Source organism: Chiloscyllium plagiosum, chromosome 7 (genome assembly GCF_004010195.1).
Source record: "Chiloscyllium plagiosum isolate BGI_BamShark_2017 chromosome 7, ASM401019v2, whole genome shotgun sequence".
NCBI classification, from domain to species: domain Eukaryota; kingdom Metazoa; phylum Chordata; class Chondrichthyes; order Orectolobiformes; family Hemiscylliidae; genus Chiloscyllium; species Chiloscyllium plagiosum.
The window spans coordinates 21,829,077-21,845,188 of record NC_057716.1 but is presented as its reverse complement, the minus strand read 5'-3'; the positions used below and the strand labels follow the sequence as shown (position 1 = coordinate 21,845,188).

The 16,112-nt window shown below is 41.1% G+C and overlaps 1 protein-coding gene across 6 annotated transcripts in view; it reads right to left on the bottom strand.

Moving 5' to 3' along the window:
• LOC122551398 (double-stranded RNA-specific editase 1-like) overlaps nucleotides 1–16,112 on the bottom strand; it is a 322,482-nt gene that overhangs the window by 99,929 nt on the left and 206,441 nt on the right. For all 6 annotated transcript variants that reach the window (XM_043693228.1, XM_043693225.1, XM_043693226.1 and 3 more), the window contains one exon: nucleotides 800–883. In XM_043693228.1, the coding sequence (XP_043549163.1) occupies nucleotides 800–883 (84 nt within the window). The remainder of the gene's footprint in view (nucleotides 1–799; nucleotides 884–16,112) is intronic.

The following is a 16,112-nucleotide window of genomic DNA, read 5'->3' as shown; positions in this document are numbered from 1 at the left end:
TTGGTTGGCATGGACAAATTGGACAGTGGGGTTTGCTTCTGTGCTGTATGACTCTATGACGAAAGGCAGCGGACATTTTCAGCCAGACTACATTGGCAAGCAAACATTGGCAGCATTAGAATTTAAGTTGTGGAACAGCCATTTGCAGTCACATTAACTCATTGGGTAAAGCAGGTTCCAGCATACTCCAAAAGAACCATCCAGCAGAAGAGAGAGGCAAGAAAGAAAGGAAGAACATCACTGATTCTGTTGCATCCTCATGAGCCAATGATTACTTTTGTTCAGACTAACAGCAATTGCTGGTTGAGTAGCCTGTCAATAGAGAGGTCTGCACGAAAGCAGTTGCTTTACTCACCGACTCTCTTGACTGTCAGAGCACTCAGTCAATGAGCATAGGACCAGTTGTTTAGCACTACTGCAACCACTCTCCTGAACCCTTCAGTGTTTCATGGCCACCATTACAAGTTTGGGAGTCACAACCTGAAAGTTTTATCAGCAAACCCTTCTCGGGTTCACAACCCACAGTTTGGGAATCCCTGCTCTCACCTTACTCTGCATCTTTCTTTGTGCTTGTGCAACACAAAATCTAAAACATACCTCAATGTCCAGTTAGGAAACAAGAGCTAGTGGCACAATCTGAAAAAGGCTTCACCACACCAGACCACGAAAACACACAAAACTAGCCTGGTGTGTTCTCTGAATGGCTTTGTAACATGGAGAAGTTCAAGGTTTGGGTACACCTTAACAATAACCAGCAATGAGTCCCATGCTCATAAGCTGAAATAGTTAGCACTCTTACTCATATTTTCACCATCCTCATCATCCAGATCCTGGGTAAAACAGTTTTGCTGGCTTCTTAACTGTTGATAGCCAAGTGATTTATCTGCAAAATAATAAAAACCAGAATCAGAATTTGAGTCTGTATTAGTCAAGCAAATATTATATCAAACAGCACAAGAGAGACTGAAACTTGAACTCTGAAGAAAATGACAGAATTTATCTATCAGAAGTAAGTGAAGTTCTGCCCATTGGAATAGATTTAATATAAAAAAAAAAGACAGTTGGGAGAAACTATACAGGTCTTCCAGTATCTGGGGAGAGAGAAAGAGTTTTGATTTTGATACGACTGTTCTTCAGAACTGCTATTCACTTCCATTAGACTTGAAATGTTAAATGTTTCTTACCAGATGTTGCCAGACCTGCTGAATTTCTCCAGTACTTTCTATTAATATTATTTTAGATTTCAAACATTCGCAGTATTTTGCTTTTATTGAAATAGATTTAATCATGCTTATTATCTCCCAAAAATACTCAGATTCAACCATTTCCAAGAAAGAGGTACACAGGCAAAGATTCCCTAACAATCGTCACTGCCCACTCAAGAACAGCAACATGCTTCCTCTTCATAATTCTTTTCGTTTCTTTGTTGGCACTGTGCAGATTTGTAGTTGGAAAATATGATCATTGCTAAAAATAAATAAACAAATGTTTCAAACACCCTAAGCATATGTGATCAAGAAAACTTTGTGTTTTTCAGAACTCACTTCTAGCCATCCAAACAAGTCTGATGGAAACTGGGTATCGGGATATATAAATAAACAAACAAGGGTCATAGTAGAGAAGAAAATTGAGATAAACAGTAATTGAATCCAAATGAACTGTGATGTAAATTGGTATGTCAATTTATTGAATTTTACCATAGTTCAGCCACTAACAAGGTATCAAATCTGAAGCTTACTGGGAACTTGAGCTGCAATTCGTTCTCTGAAGTCAGTTGTGTTGGCGCTGATCATTTCTGAGCTCAGGGCAGTTAGTGCTGCGCATTTTCCAAACTCTAGAATCAATCCTTGCCATGTTGTTAACAGTATGCATTCACTGATTTCATTTCAACATTTCAAGTGTTAATACTGTATGTTCTGTGAAATCAGCAGTATTAGGATCATGATTTGTCACTGTGCCTAGGCTGAATTCTGGTACCTATCTGATAGCGCTCAGGTCAAGCCACACCTTGCAACCACAGAGTACTGTTTGCCATTTCCAACACAGTGATAGAAAGGTGAACAGCTCACTCCTAACTCTAGCTCTTGATATTTGAAATTAAGTGCAAATCACAAGTGAAAATGCAGCGTTCTGATGCAGTGTGCCATCAATGAAGCTCTGGAACAAGGTGAAGTTTTTACAGAACCTCCATCTTGAGAAAACAACGTTTAAAATTAAACCAAAAAAACGCAATGGTGAATAAGGTCATCTTCAGAAAAGGTGTGCCTTAAGTCAGTCAAATAAAACCAAAATCTTCATAGCCAGTCAGATAAAGCAACCAACTCATTGAGTTCCCATCATTTTTTCAGAAATTTTTCACACAAAACGAGTGTTCAAATATAATTGAAGATAAATTTTATCTGCAGATAGCATGTGTCAATTTGGCTGGCACAGGATACACTTGGAACAAAACACAGAGTTTTGATATGCACAAAGACTCTGTGCAACTGCAGTATCTTCATTGGGCATATGTTGGGCTGGGAGTTATTTAAAGATGAGAGAAAAATAATTTTAGAGTATATCAGAATACCTTTGATATATAAAAAAATTTTTAAGATAAACATTTAACCGAGATTAACATAATGTCAGAGGAATTGGCTACTTTTCTTAAATAGTTCATAAACACCTTCACCCCACCTATAATTTCAAACAGTTAAGTCAAATGTTTACATCTCAACCACCACTTTAATGTACTTCCAAATAATGTGAATGTTATTTCACCACCTAGATCCATACTGCCTATTCTGTCCAACTCTGTTCAAGTCCCTTGATTTCTATTTCCACTTGGAGTAATGTCACCACCAGTTTGAGACTTAAATGTACCCCTTCCAGAGTCATAGAGATGTACAGCACAGAAACAGACCTTCGGTTCAACTCATCCATGCCGACCAGATATCCTCATCTGATCAAGTCATATTTGCCAGCACTTGGCCCACAACCTTCTAAACCCTTCCTGTTCATATCCCCATTCAGAAGTCTTTTAAATGTTGTAATGGTACCAGCCTCCAACACTTCCTCAGGCAGCTCATTCCATACACACACCACCCTCTGCCTGAAAAAGTTGCCCCTTCAATCCCTTTTAAATCTTTCCCCTCTCACCTTAAATTTACACCCTCTAGTTTTGGACTCACCCACCTTAGGGGAAAAGACCCTATACTTGCCCCTCATCATTTTATCAACCTTTATAAGATCCTTGCATATATTCAAGGCTGAGATAGATTCTTGATGAATAGGTGAATCAAGAGTTGGGAAACACCAGGAAAGTGAATGTTAGGAATGTCAGATTAGCCATGATTCTGTTGAACAACAGAGCAGGCTCAATGGACTACTTTGTTTGTATTTATTATGGAATCGCTGTGAAGCAGCTGCTGCAGTGATTTTTAAAAATGGAACTTAGTAAAAAGAGTATAAGGTATGATTGCTCAGCTCGGTAAAGCAGAATGCCCATTTTTATTTAAGCATTTGTGAGTCCTAAACACTTCGCACAACCTGGATGAGCCATTTAGTGCTGATGTCACTAGCTGAACAAGCTTGAGCTCTAGGTTACAGATCTCAAGTAGTGGTTAGATTCACTGAGGTGCATCTGCAAACCGGAGAACTAGATGAACAGCATAGAAATGGTCACAGCACAAATTATGTTCAAACAGGTAGACAGAGAATGGGTAACCACCAAGCATTCCAAGTGCAGGAGTTGACCAGACACCAACTCATTTACTGATTGTTTGTTGTTGATACCAGATCCTTTAAAGAGTGTAGCAGCAGCCAAACCTATGGCACCCTGGATGGCCCAGCTATACAGGTGGGGAGGAAGAAGATTAGAAGGGCAGTAATGATAGGTGATTCTTTAGTTAGGGGAACAGATAAGCATTTCTGTAGCCGTCAACATGACTCCAGGAGGCTACGCTGCACAGAATGACTACCAGACATTTTCCTATGGAAGGACGAAAAGTAAAAGGTCATGGGTCCACATAGGTACATATAATTGGCTTTGGAGGAAGATAGCAGCCAGACAAGCTAGCTGGTTTGCAACTGAACAGGATTGAATTCTTTGTGGGGATATTTTGCTAGTGCGGTTAAGGAGAAAAGTAATATCAGGCTACATAAAGGTTGCTGAAAAAGGCACAAAATGATAAAATAGTAAGTTAATAGGTGAAATCAGAAACAAAAGCACACATTGCTGGGACAACTGAGCATGTCTGGAGAGAAAGCAAAGTTAACATTTTGGGTCCAGAGGCCCTTCTTCAGAACTGATTGAAGCTAGGAAAAAGTGGGGTGGTGGAAAGGGGCAGAAGTAAACACAGGTGAAGTCCAGGAAGAGGGAACAACAGTTGGACAGACCAAGGAATGGCTAAGGGTCAGCCTGGGAGAATCAACAGCTGCTAACTGGGACCATTCATGACTGACAATGGGTTGTTTGTAGTAGCAGCCCATGTGATGACAAAGCTCATGCGTGGGGATTGGGATAAGGTCATGGGAGGTGGTTTGCAGACCCTAAACTGATTGAACTCCATATCGAGTCCCAAAGGTTGAAGGGTCATCACTATAAGGGTTTAAGAGTGACTGGGAGAGATATCAGACAAACAATCAGTACTTAAAGCTGATAAGGCATTAGGACCGGATGAGATACATCCAAGACAACTGAAGAACATGAGAATGCAAGTTGCAGAGGTTGGTAATAAGCATTCAATCTTCCCTGATTTCAGGACGGTGTTGGTAAACAGTTCCAAACATTCCAGACTATTCTCATAGTTAAGGTTTATCATTCCTGGAACCATTCTCATAAACCTCTTCTCCATCCTTTTCAATGCATTCACATCCTTCTTAAAAAATGTGGTGACCAGGATTATAACTGACTTCTTGTACTCTTGCCCAATTAATTAAGCCAAGAATACCGCATGCTTTATTTCCACCTATCACCACCTGTTCTGCCACCTTTAATGATGCACACAAACACCTAAGTCTCTCTGCTCTTTCGCACCCTTTAAAACAGTGCATTTCATTCTGGGCTTCTTGTTCTATGCACCATAGTGTATCAATGCAGAATCCACTGCATTGAACTTGATCTGATACCTATTTGCCCATGTCTCCAGCTTATCAATGTTCTTTTTAAGTTCTACACTGTCCTCTTTACAGTTTACAATCCTTTCAAGTTTTGGGCTGTCTGCAAACTTTAAAATTGATTGAGTCTTTGTGTACAAGGGACACATATATATATCAGGAAACTCAGATTCCAATACTGATCTCTGAGAAGTCTACAAAAAACCCTCCTCCATCCTGAAAAATACCCAGTAGCCATGATTCTCCTGTCAATTAGCCAATTTCATTTCCACAGTGCTACTGTAGCTTATATTCCATGGCCTATAACTTCACAAACTCTGTTGCATCGAAGACCTTTTAAAGTCCATTTTCTCTACACCAAAAGCCCTGCTCCCATCCTCCTCTTGGTTGGCTCTCCATAAAACACCACTAGTCAGTCAGAACAATTTTCCCTTAAATCCATGTTGACCTTTGACATTTTGAGGAAGATCTGTAGCTCAGCTTGTGGATTAGTTTGTAAATTTGCTCACTGAGCTGGAAGATTTGTCCTCGGATGTTTCGTCACCATTGGTGAACCTCTGTTGAAGCGCTGGTATTCTGTCCCGCTTGCTATTTATTTGTCTTGGTTTGTTGTGGTAGATGATATCACTTCCGGTTTCACCGATGAGGTTACCTAGCATGGTGATGAAACATCTGAGAACAAATCTACGAGCTCAGTGAAGCAAATTTACAACCATGCTGACCTTTCAGAGTTAACAAAAATTTTCCACATGACTGTTAATTCTATCCCAAATAATTGTTTCTAGATGGCTCTACACCAATGAAATCGAACTGTTAGGTCTGTTATTGCTGGGCTATCTTCCCAGCCTTCTTTGAAGATGAAAACAAAGATTGCAATTCTCCAGTTCTCCGACATACCCCTCCAAAAGGAGAATCATATTGGAATCAACACAATGACTCTGCTTCTTTCTCCATAGATGCAGCCAGACCTGCAGAATAGTACTTTCTATTTTTATTTCAAATTTCCAGCGTTCACAGTATTTTGCTTTCATGTGAGTATAAAATGCTCCACTCGTTGGAGGCACACCTTGCACTTAGGAAGATGTTTGGGGTTGTTGGAGGTCAGTCATGGTCAATTCAGCTCCAGGACATTTCTGCACGAGTTCCTCGGGGTAGTGCCTCGGCCCAACCAACTTCAGTTGCTTCATCCAGCATGAGGTCAGAAGTGGGATGTTCACCAAGTGCACAATGTTCAGAAACACTCAAATACTGAAGCAGTAGATATTCAAATACAACAAAGCCTGACCAATAACCAGGCTGACAAGTGGCATGTAACATTCGTACCACTCAAACGGCAGGCAATGACCATAGGAGACAATCCAATCTCAGTCCCTTGACAGTTAATGGTGTTGCAATCACTGAATTCTGAACTAACAACATCCTGGGAGGTTACCATTGATCAGAAACTCAAATGGACTTGCCATTTCAATACAGTAGCTGCAGATCAGGTCAGAAGCTAGGGTTTCATTTGCTAAATCCCCAATGCCAGTCCATCATCTACAAGGCACAAGTCAGGAGTGTGATGCAGTATTCCCCACTTGCCTGGATAGGTGCAGTTCTAACAACACTCAAGAGACATGACACCACCCAGGACAAAACAGCCCACTTGATTGGCACCACAATCACAATCATACATTCTCTCCACCATTCTCTCAGTTGTAGCAGTATGTACCATTGGTGAGATGCACTCCAGAAATTACCCAAAGATGGCACTTTCCAAACTCATGACAACTTCTGTCCAGAAACACCACCAACTGCAAGTTCTCCTCCAAGCCACTCATCATCCTTATTTGTAAACAGATTGCCATTTCTTCAATGCCAATGGATCAAAATCCTGGAATTCCCTCCATAAGGGCATTGTGGGTCTCCCTTCAGCACATGGACAACAGTGGTTCATGAAGCCAGCTCACCACCAATGACACCATGTCCCATTAGTGAATTGAAAAAACTATTTCTTTTGACAAGGCATTATTAAAATTAGAAGGCCAATCACAGTCTTCTTTTTTCTCTGAACTGTTCAAGCATAAATGAACGAGATAGTCATTAAGATTAAATGGACCAATTCTTTAAAACATCCTAAAACTACTTATATTGCAAATTTCATTTGGCTTAAAAAAAAAGAAAGTAGTGTTACTTCATGCATCACTTTAACTTACTTAGAAAAAAAGCAAAGTATTCGTATTTTCAATGTTTTGTAAATCTTATGGAAAATTCTGCTTTCAATCCACATTGTGAACTGCAACAAAACTTCATTATCAATTGCATCTTTGGCCTTGACCACAACTTACTTACAGCGATAATGATGAACCATAATGGTGGATGCTGATGAGATGAACAGTTCAGGTTCAGCATTTGGACGATCAGTATGTTGAATATGAATTATTCATCTATGAGCATTCAGTTGACTATGGACATGACCTTTTGATCTATTTCTGTCATAGCTTAGGAAAAATTGGAACCAACAACTCATCATTTGTCATTTTGTTACAAGTCTGCAACTGTTTTCCTCCAACTGGTTTTTTCATTCACCCTGATGTACACATTATTCTGCTCGGGTTTTAAAAAAAAATTCTTTCACAGAATGAGTAATATTTGTTGCTCATCCCTAACTGCCTTTTGAGAACGTGGTAGCAAACCAGCTTCTTGAGTTGCTACAATGCACTTAATGTAGGTACACTCACAAAGCATCAGAGAAAGAATTCCAAGATTGTAAAACAGTAACAGTGAAGGAATGGCAAAGCAGTTCCAAATCAGGATGGGACGTTGTTTGGAGTCAGTCATGCAGATTAAAGCATTTTCATGCATCCACTGTCCTTGCAAAATGGTACAGATTATTCATTTGGAAGGTGCTGTTGAAAGATCCTTCATAAGTTAGTGCAGGGCAGCTTGTAGATAGTACCACATTGCTGCCACTCACATTGATGGAGCGAGCAAATGTTTAAGATGGTGCGTGGGAATGTCAATCATCAGGGCAGCTCTGTCCGAGATGGTGTCAATACTGCTGTTAGAGCTGCACCCATTCAGACAAGTAGATTAGATTTTGGACAGACTTTGGGAGACAGGAGGTGAGTTACTGCAACAATTCTGTGGAGAATGCGGAACAACAGCTGAGTGAGAAAAAGGCAAAGTGAATTAGTGACTGACGACTCTGGGAATTGATGTAAAATGGAATTTCCATGCAAGCAGAGGGGGCCGGGAGCAGGGGGTCCTCGACGTGGGTTTACTGTACAAAGTGACCTCTTCACAACAATAGGTATATGGGAGAGAATAAAAGTCTTGGATAGAGAGGTCAATTTGCAATAAGACCAACAGCAGAGATATCACATACCACAATCTGATGCAGGTGCAGAGGAAGAAGTTGATTGCTGAATAGCATCGGTGAATATTTCTAGTTTTTAAAGAAAAAGTAATGTAAGCTTGCATTTAGGACTCCAGTGTTTTTCTTCTTTCTTTCCTTGAAAGCAACTTAAGTGCATTACTAGAGTGTGAAATGAGTACTTTACTCAGTAAAAGGAGGATGCAAGTACAGAATCTGAGAAGATGGACTGTGAAGTTCTTGAGCATGTTAATGTAAGAAGCAAGGAGGCACTAATGTTTTGTCAGATTTAAAAGGGTATAAATCCCAGATCCAGATGATTTGTATCCCAAGATGTTGTCTGAGATGAGAAACAAAATTACACGGGCCCTGATCCAAATTTTCAAATCGTCTTTGGCCACAGGGACATGCATTGGTGGGCAGCTAATGTGATTCCACTTAACAAGAAAGGTGGTAGAGACAGACCAAGGAACCAAAGACATGAGAGTCTAACCTCAGCGATAGGCAAACAATTGGAGAAAGTAGTGAAGGATAAAATGAATCTCCATTTAAACAGGCAAGGTTTGATCAGGGATGACTTTATCACGAGGTCATGCGTAACTAATCTGATGGAAATTTTCGAGGAGGTGACCAAGTGTTTGGATAATGATAAAGCAGTTGATGTCGGTCATATGGATTTCAGCAAGGCCTTTGTCAAAGTCCCATATGGGAAACTGTTCAAGAAGCTAAAAACTCATGGGATCCAGAGTAACTTGGCAAGATGGATCCAAAATTGGCTCAGTGATAGGAAGCAGAGGGTGGTGGTAGAAAGCTGTTTGTGTTATTGGGAGCCTATTGGTCCACCACAGGGATCAGTATGGACTCCTTATTGTTTGTGATATTTTTAAATACAGATGAGAATGTGGTGTGGATGACAAGTTTGCGATAACACGAAGACTGGCCAGGTGGTTGATGGTGGGAGGAAGTTGTTAGGTTATAGGAAGATATAAATGATTGGTCAGACTACGGCAGATAGAACTTAACTCTGATAAAGGGGAGGTGATGCACTTTGAAAGAAGGAACAAGACAGTACTCAATGAATGGCAAGACATGAGGTAGCTCACAGGAACAGAGGGATCTTAGGATACTTTTTCACAGATCCCTAGAGGTATTCAAGAAGGCATACTTAGAATCATAGCATTTCTACAGTGTAGAAACAGGCCCTTCGGCCCAACAAGTCCACACCAACCCTCTGCAGAGTAACCCACCCAGACCCATTCCCCTATATTTACTCCTGACTAACACACCTAACATACACATCCCTGAACACTACAGTCAATTTAGCATGGTCAATTCACCTAAATTGCATATCTTTGGATTGTGGGAGGAAACCATAGCACCCGGAGAAAATCCACACAGACACAGGGAGAATGTGCAAACTCCACACAGCCTGAGGTGGGAATTGAACCTGAGTTCATGGCATTGTGAGGCAACAGTGCTAACCACTGAGCCACCGTTATCAGTCATGACACAGGCTGTAACAGCAATGCTGGAGCTGTACAGCTCTTTGGTTAGGACACAACTTGAATATTTACTGTGCGTGGCTCTGGTCACCACATTAGCCAAGTATATCACAATGAAGGCAGTGCAAAGGAGATTCACCAGCATGTTGGCCTTGGGTGCAGCATTTCAGCCATGAAAGGAGGGCGGCACGGTGGAACAGTGGTTAGCACTGCTGCCTCACAGCGCCAGAGACCCGGGTTCAATTCCCGCCTCAGGCGACTGTCTGTGTGGAGTTTGCACATTGTCCCCGTGTCTGCGTGGGTTTCCTCCGGGTGCTCCGGTTTCCTCCCACAATCCAAAAATGTGCAGGTTAGGTGAATTGGCCATGCTAAATTGCCCGCAGTGTTAGGTGAAGGGGTAAATGTAGAGGAATGGGTCATGGTGGGTTACGCTTTGGCAGGTCGGTGTGGACTTGTTGGGCCGAAGGGCCTGTTTCCACACTGTAAGTAATCTGTAATAAGTTTAGATTGCTTTCTTTGGAGCAGAGAAGGTTAAGAGGGTCCTGACAGAGTGAACAAAAAAACAGCCATTCACTTTAGTTGAAGGGTCAATAGCTAGGGGAAATAATTGTAAAGTCTAAGGCAGAAAGTTTAGAAGCAAACTGAGGAAATTATTTTCACCGAGAGGGAGGGGTGGGGGTCTGGAATGCACTACCAAGGAGGGTTGATGAGGTGGGAAACCTGAGTCGAAAAGTGTGGTGCTGGAAAAGCACAGCAGGTCAGGTATTTCGGGCATAAGCCCTTCATCAGGAATGTGGGAATCAGGAACCACATTTCTGATGAAGGGCTTATGCCTGAAACATCGATTCTCCTGCTTCTTGGATGCTGCCAGCACTACACATTTTGACTCTGATCTCCAGCATTTGCAGTCCTCACTTCATCCTGAAGGTGGAAAACCTCACAACCTTTAAACAGTACTCGGCTGAGCATTTTAAGTGACATAACATTCAAAGCTCTGGGCCAAGTGCAATAAAGTGGGATGAATTTAGGTAGTAGTACATTCTTAGTAGTATAAACTTGATAGCTAAAGGGCTCTTCTGTACCTTATAATTTTATGAGGTATTAGATTGATACGGGTGATTTATTTTTCTTTTACTTTATAAAAGCAATATACCAGGAGACTCAAGTTTAAAGAGCAGGGAACCCTGAGTAATTAATTTTGCAATGATGCTACTGAACACCATTGTGATCCAGAGTGAATGCATCTTCAGTAAGTGTTTGGAGTTCAAGGAACTTCAGATCCAAGTTGAAGAATTGGGGTCTGCACTACAGACATTGGCCACATCAAGGGAAGGTTAACTGGACACTTTGCTCCAGAGGCAGTCACACGTTTCTGATGAGGCTTTTGAAAGTTGCCCTATGATCAGGGACAGGCAGGTGTGACTGCAGGTGAGCCAGGTTTGAAGACCTGGAGTTTGCAGTTGAGGAGTTTTGATCTTTTCAATTGTCTGACAGTGACAACATCCTTGCAAGCTGTTCAGATGAGAGTGGAACTTCAGGGAGGAGAAGCATTCTATCCATGTCACCTTGATACAGGGAGCAAATCAAGTGGGGGAAGGAAACAGGAATGTGGTTGTAATAGGACAGTGTAATTACTGGGACAGATACTTTCACCGCAACCATGAGCAGGAGTCCCGAAGCGTGTGGTGCTTGTTTGGTACCAAGGTTAAGGACATCTTTTTGAGACTGAAGACAAACTTAGAGAGGGAGGGAAGGGTTCCAGTAGTTGTTGCAGAATTCTGTAAACAGCACTGGGGCCATATCTGAGCAAAGATATACCAGAACTGAAGTATTCCAGAGAAAGTTCACTGGGCCAATACCAGGTATGGAGGTGCTACCTTATGATGAGAGGTTGAGTTGACTGGATGTGTACTTCTTGAAATACAGAGGAACCTCAATTATCCAGAGATTGGCAGGCAGTATTTTTTCGGATATTTAATTTTCAGATAACTGATTCAATGCCTCTCCTCTGGGACTCTGAGTTTTCTGAAGTTTCCATTTTCCCTGCTCTGACTGCCTTGGTCCCTCTCTCTCTGTCTCAGGGTTTGTTTCTGAGCAGGTACACACTTGTGCGTAAGGGACCTGCAGCATTGCTGAAGCCTCTCCCTGCCGCTGCTTCATTTCAATGGGATTGACAGAGTGGGCACTTGCTAACTCTGCTACTCGTTCAGGAGACTAGACAGTAGCACACCATGCAACGGTAGAGCCCTCACCCCACCCCCAATCCATCCACCTCACACCTGAATGGAGACAGCAGCCAGACTGCTGCTGCCTTGGAGGTTAAATCTCAAAATAGCACACACCTTTTTGACAAGTTCCCTGTACAGGACAATGTTGGAGAGATTATTTAGGGAAGGGGGTTTAGGGTACATCCCTGTGTAGAATTCCAGAGAGAGAGAGGGAGAGGGAGAGAGCACGGGCGGTCATTTGGAGACGATGTCTGGGCTCCCATCAATGTCCAGGACTGTTCTCGGCAGCATTTCAGTAAGTCAAATTCACTTTTAATCATTGTAGACAAAACATGACTTTCTGTGTGGAGTTTGCGCATTCTCCCAGTGTCTGCGTGGGTTTCCTCTGGGTGCTCCGGTTTCCTCCCACAATCCAAAAATGTGCAGTTAGGTGAATTGGCCATGCTAAATTGCTCGTAGTGTTAGGTGAAGAGGTAAATGGAGGGGAACGGGTCTGGGTGGATTTCGCTTCGGAGGGTCGGTGTGGACTTGTTGGGCTGAAGGGCCTGTTTCCACACTGTAAGTAATCTAATCTAATCTAAAAAAGTAATCTAATCTAAAACCTCTTTGATGTAATGTTTCTATCAGGATCTTAAGATTTTCTGCAGATAATCCAAAATTCAAATAACTGATATTCGGATAATTGAGGTTTCTTTACATAGAAGAACGAGTTAATTTTATTGAAACATACGATATCAGGGTCAGAGAAAATCATTTTAAGAATAAGGGGTTGGCCATTTAAGACTGAGATGAGGAGGTATTTCTTCTCTCAGAGGACAGTAAGTCTATGGAGTTCTTTACTTCAAAGGGCTTTTGAGACAGGATCATTATGTATATTCAAGGCTAAAACAGACAGAGTTTGAATCAGTACAGGCACTGAGAGTTATGGGGAAAAGCAGGCAAGTGGAGTTGAAGATTATCAGATCAGTCATCATCTTGCTGAATGCCGGAGCAGACTTGATGGACCAAATAGCTTACTTCTGCTCCTGTATCCACTTGTGATGGATAAACACTCTAGGACTTATTAACCCCCCAAGATTGAATATTGTCTGAATCTTGCTACATGTAGATATGCACTGTTTCAGTATTGGAGGAGTGGTGAAAGTTGTTGAACACTGTGCTAAATTATCAATGAACATGCCGATTATTGATGGAGGCAATGACACAGATGAAATTGCTGAATTTGGTTAAGGCTAGGACACTGCCAAGGATCTCCTGCACTGATACCTTGAATTGAGAAAAACCACAACGATCTTGTTTTGTCTGGGTGTGACACCACCAGTGCGGAGATGCCTCCTTCCAGATTTGCTTTGGACCCATGATATTGTACTCAGAGGTTATGTTCATGCCAAGGGCAGTCAGTCTCACCTCCCCTTCCATGTTCAGCTGTTCTTTCCATGCTTGAACCAAGGCTGTAATCAAGTTAGGAGCTCTATGGGCATGGAGAAAGCCAACCTGAGCAACTGTGAGCAGATTACTGCTAAGTGCCATGTGATAGATCTTCCCTACCTTTGCTGATGCTCATGTGTAGAATGATAGGGCAATAAGTGGTTGGGTAAGATCTGTGGGCAGGATATTACTGGGATATTTTCCACAAGGCTAAGGGATTGCCAGTGTTGTAGCTGTACTGGAACAGCTTAACTCTGTGTGTAGCTAGTTCTGAAGCACAAGTCTTAAGTACCAGTGTCAGAATGTTGTCAGATTCCATGATGTTGCACTAGTAGAAATTATTAACTAAAAAGCTACAGTTACTTGGGAAAAAAATTGACATAAACATAAGTCCTGTGTCTTATGGACTTGCAGCTACTGTACTTGCTTGAGATATGTAGTTTATGATATATTACATGAATCTAGAAAAGGAAACCAACGGACAGACAACTTTACATTGTGATAATGAAAACAAATATAAATTACCTGGGTAAATGGATAAAACAGTAAATCACAAATACAATTCAGTGTCTCTGCTGAAGCAGTTTCATAGGACATGTATGAAGAGCAGAGAACATGGTTTCTATCCCACAACAGCAGATTTAGCTGCTCCCATGTGATCTTGAGTTATGGTCCGTTTGATACATGAAATATTCTTAACTGTGAAACAGCCAAGAGATGAAAATTACAATTGACACAATTTAACCACAAAATCCAACACCATTATTCCAAAAACTTGAACTTGAGAACAATATAGAGATTTAAATCAAATAGTTAGTCAGGGTGACCATAAGTCAATTGGATCAGATCTGATGAGGAGTGATATCCTTGAACAGGATGTCTCATATTTAGAGTGCTGGTCTCAATGGTGCTGTTTCATCAAGTCTTTTCAGTCTGACTTGGACTACATGACAAGTGCTGTCACCTTCAATCCCTCTGAGGCAATGATTAGTTTCTACAGCACAAGCTACCATAAACTGAGAAAGGCCAGCTCACTATCTGCAGCAAATCTAAATGAATATTAAAACATTTTCTTACAACTGATTGTACACAAAATATCTGTTAGCTCAGTTGGCTAGACAGCCAGTTTGTGATGCACTGTGATGCCAACAGCGTGGGTAACCATAAAGGACCCTCATTCTTAACCTCTCTCCTTGCCTGAGACAGGTCTAACTTTCAAATCAAACCAGTCATCTCCCTGTCTCTCTCATGGGAGGAACAGCCCTATGGTCTGGTAAGATTACTGTCACTCCACCGTTTGCATTGTTTAAGGGAAAATTAAAATGACATATGCTTATATGCAGCTTTTAATTAGAGTAACATCATTGGATGCCACCTTCATGAAATGTAAATAATAATCATTGCTGCAATGTCACAAGTAGTATGAATTAAAATGTATAGGTAAGTGATAATGAATGGAGAATTATTGTCTAAATGGCATTCATATATCAGCTTCATTTGGAAAGTTCAAGAATGGTTGAAATAGAAAAATAATCAATTATATTTAGAAATGCAAGATTTTGCTTTCGCCATAAAATGCAACATTCAAAGCTGAAATTTGAAGTTCAAACTACATAATGCCAATGCGCTCAGCATACTAAGGATGCAGATGAATTCAGGAAGTTGATGGGACTTGAGTAGGAAATGCCATAATAACACAGCTTCTTCAATGAGTCAGCAATATATTTAATTCCATGCTTGACAGAGACCGACTTCTATAAAGAAGCTCTCTTTTTCTTCAGTGAATGCAACAAAGAAACTAAAACTGTACACTCAATCACATTTGGCCAATTTGACAGAGAACCAAAGCTTATTCAAATACCATGGTCTGATGATAAAGAGCAAAGCTACACCCAAGATCAATACCCAAGTTAGATTAATTACAGCAAAACATGTGAACAGTGACTTAAGTTGTGCTGGGAAAACATCTTTTGTGGATTACTGCATTCTTTGGGTAGAGGAGTTTGACTGTGAAGAAAGAGTATGTTAACAATTGTGGAAATCTGGGAATGGTAGAGGATGCCTCAGCATCAATTAGATGGCTAGGAGGACAAATTAGTAAGTTTGATCAAGAATCGAAGCTAATTACAGTTATAGAGAGAAAGCGTTCAGGTACAAACACTGGAAATGAAGATTTGACAGCCTTGTCCTGGCAACAACTGAAGGAGAAACTGCAGGCATTAACACAAGTGGAAGAAATATCAGACGGGTTGATAACATTGAAACATGGACTGAAGGAGGATTGACAAGAGCCAAAGACGCAAGACAATTCTAAAAGCCCCTATAAACAAACAAGGCATTTTTGATAGAGCAATGCAATTCTGAATTATAATTATATGGGAAACTATAAGCCACAACTATATCCCCTTATTCCCAAACAAACACATTCATACAACAAGGCAATGCATCTCTGCAGAGTTGATATGGCTTCGAAAATTACAGGAAAAAAAATCCTTTGGACCA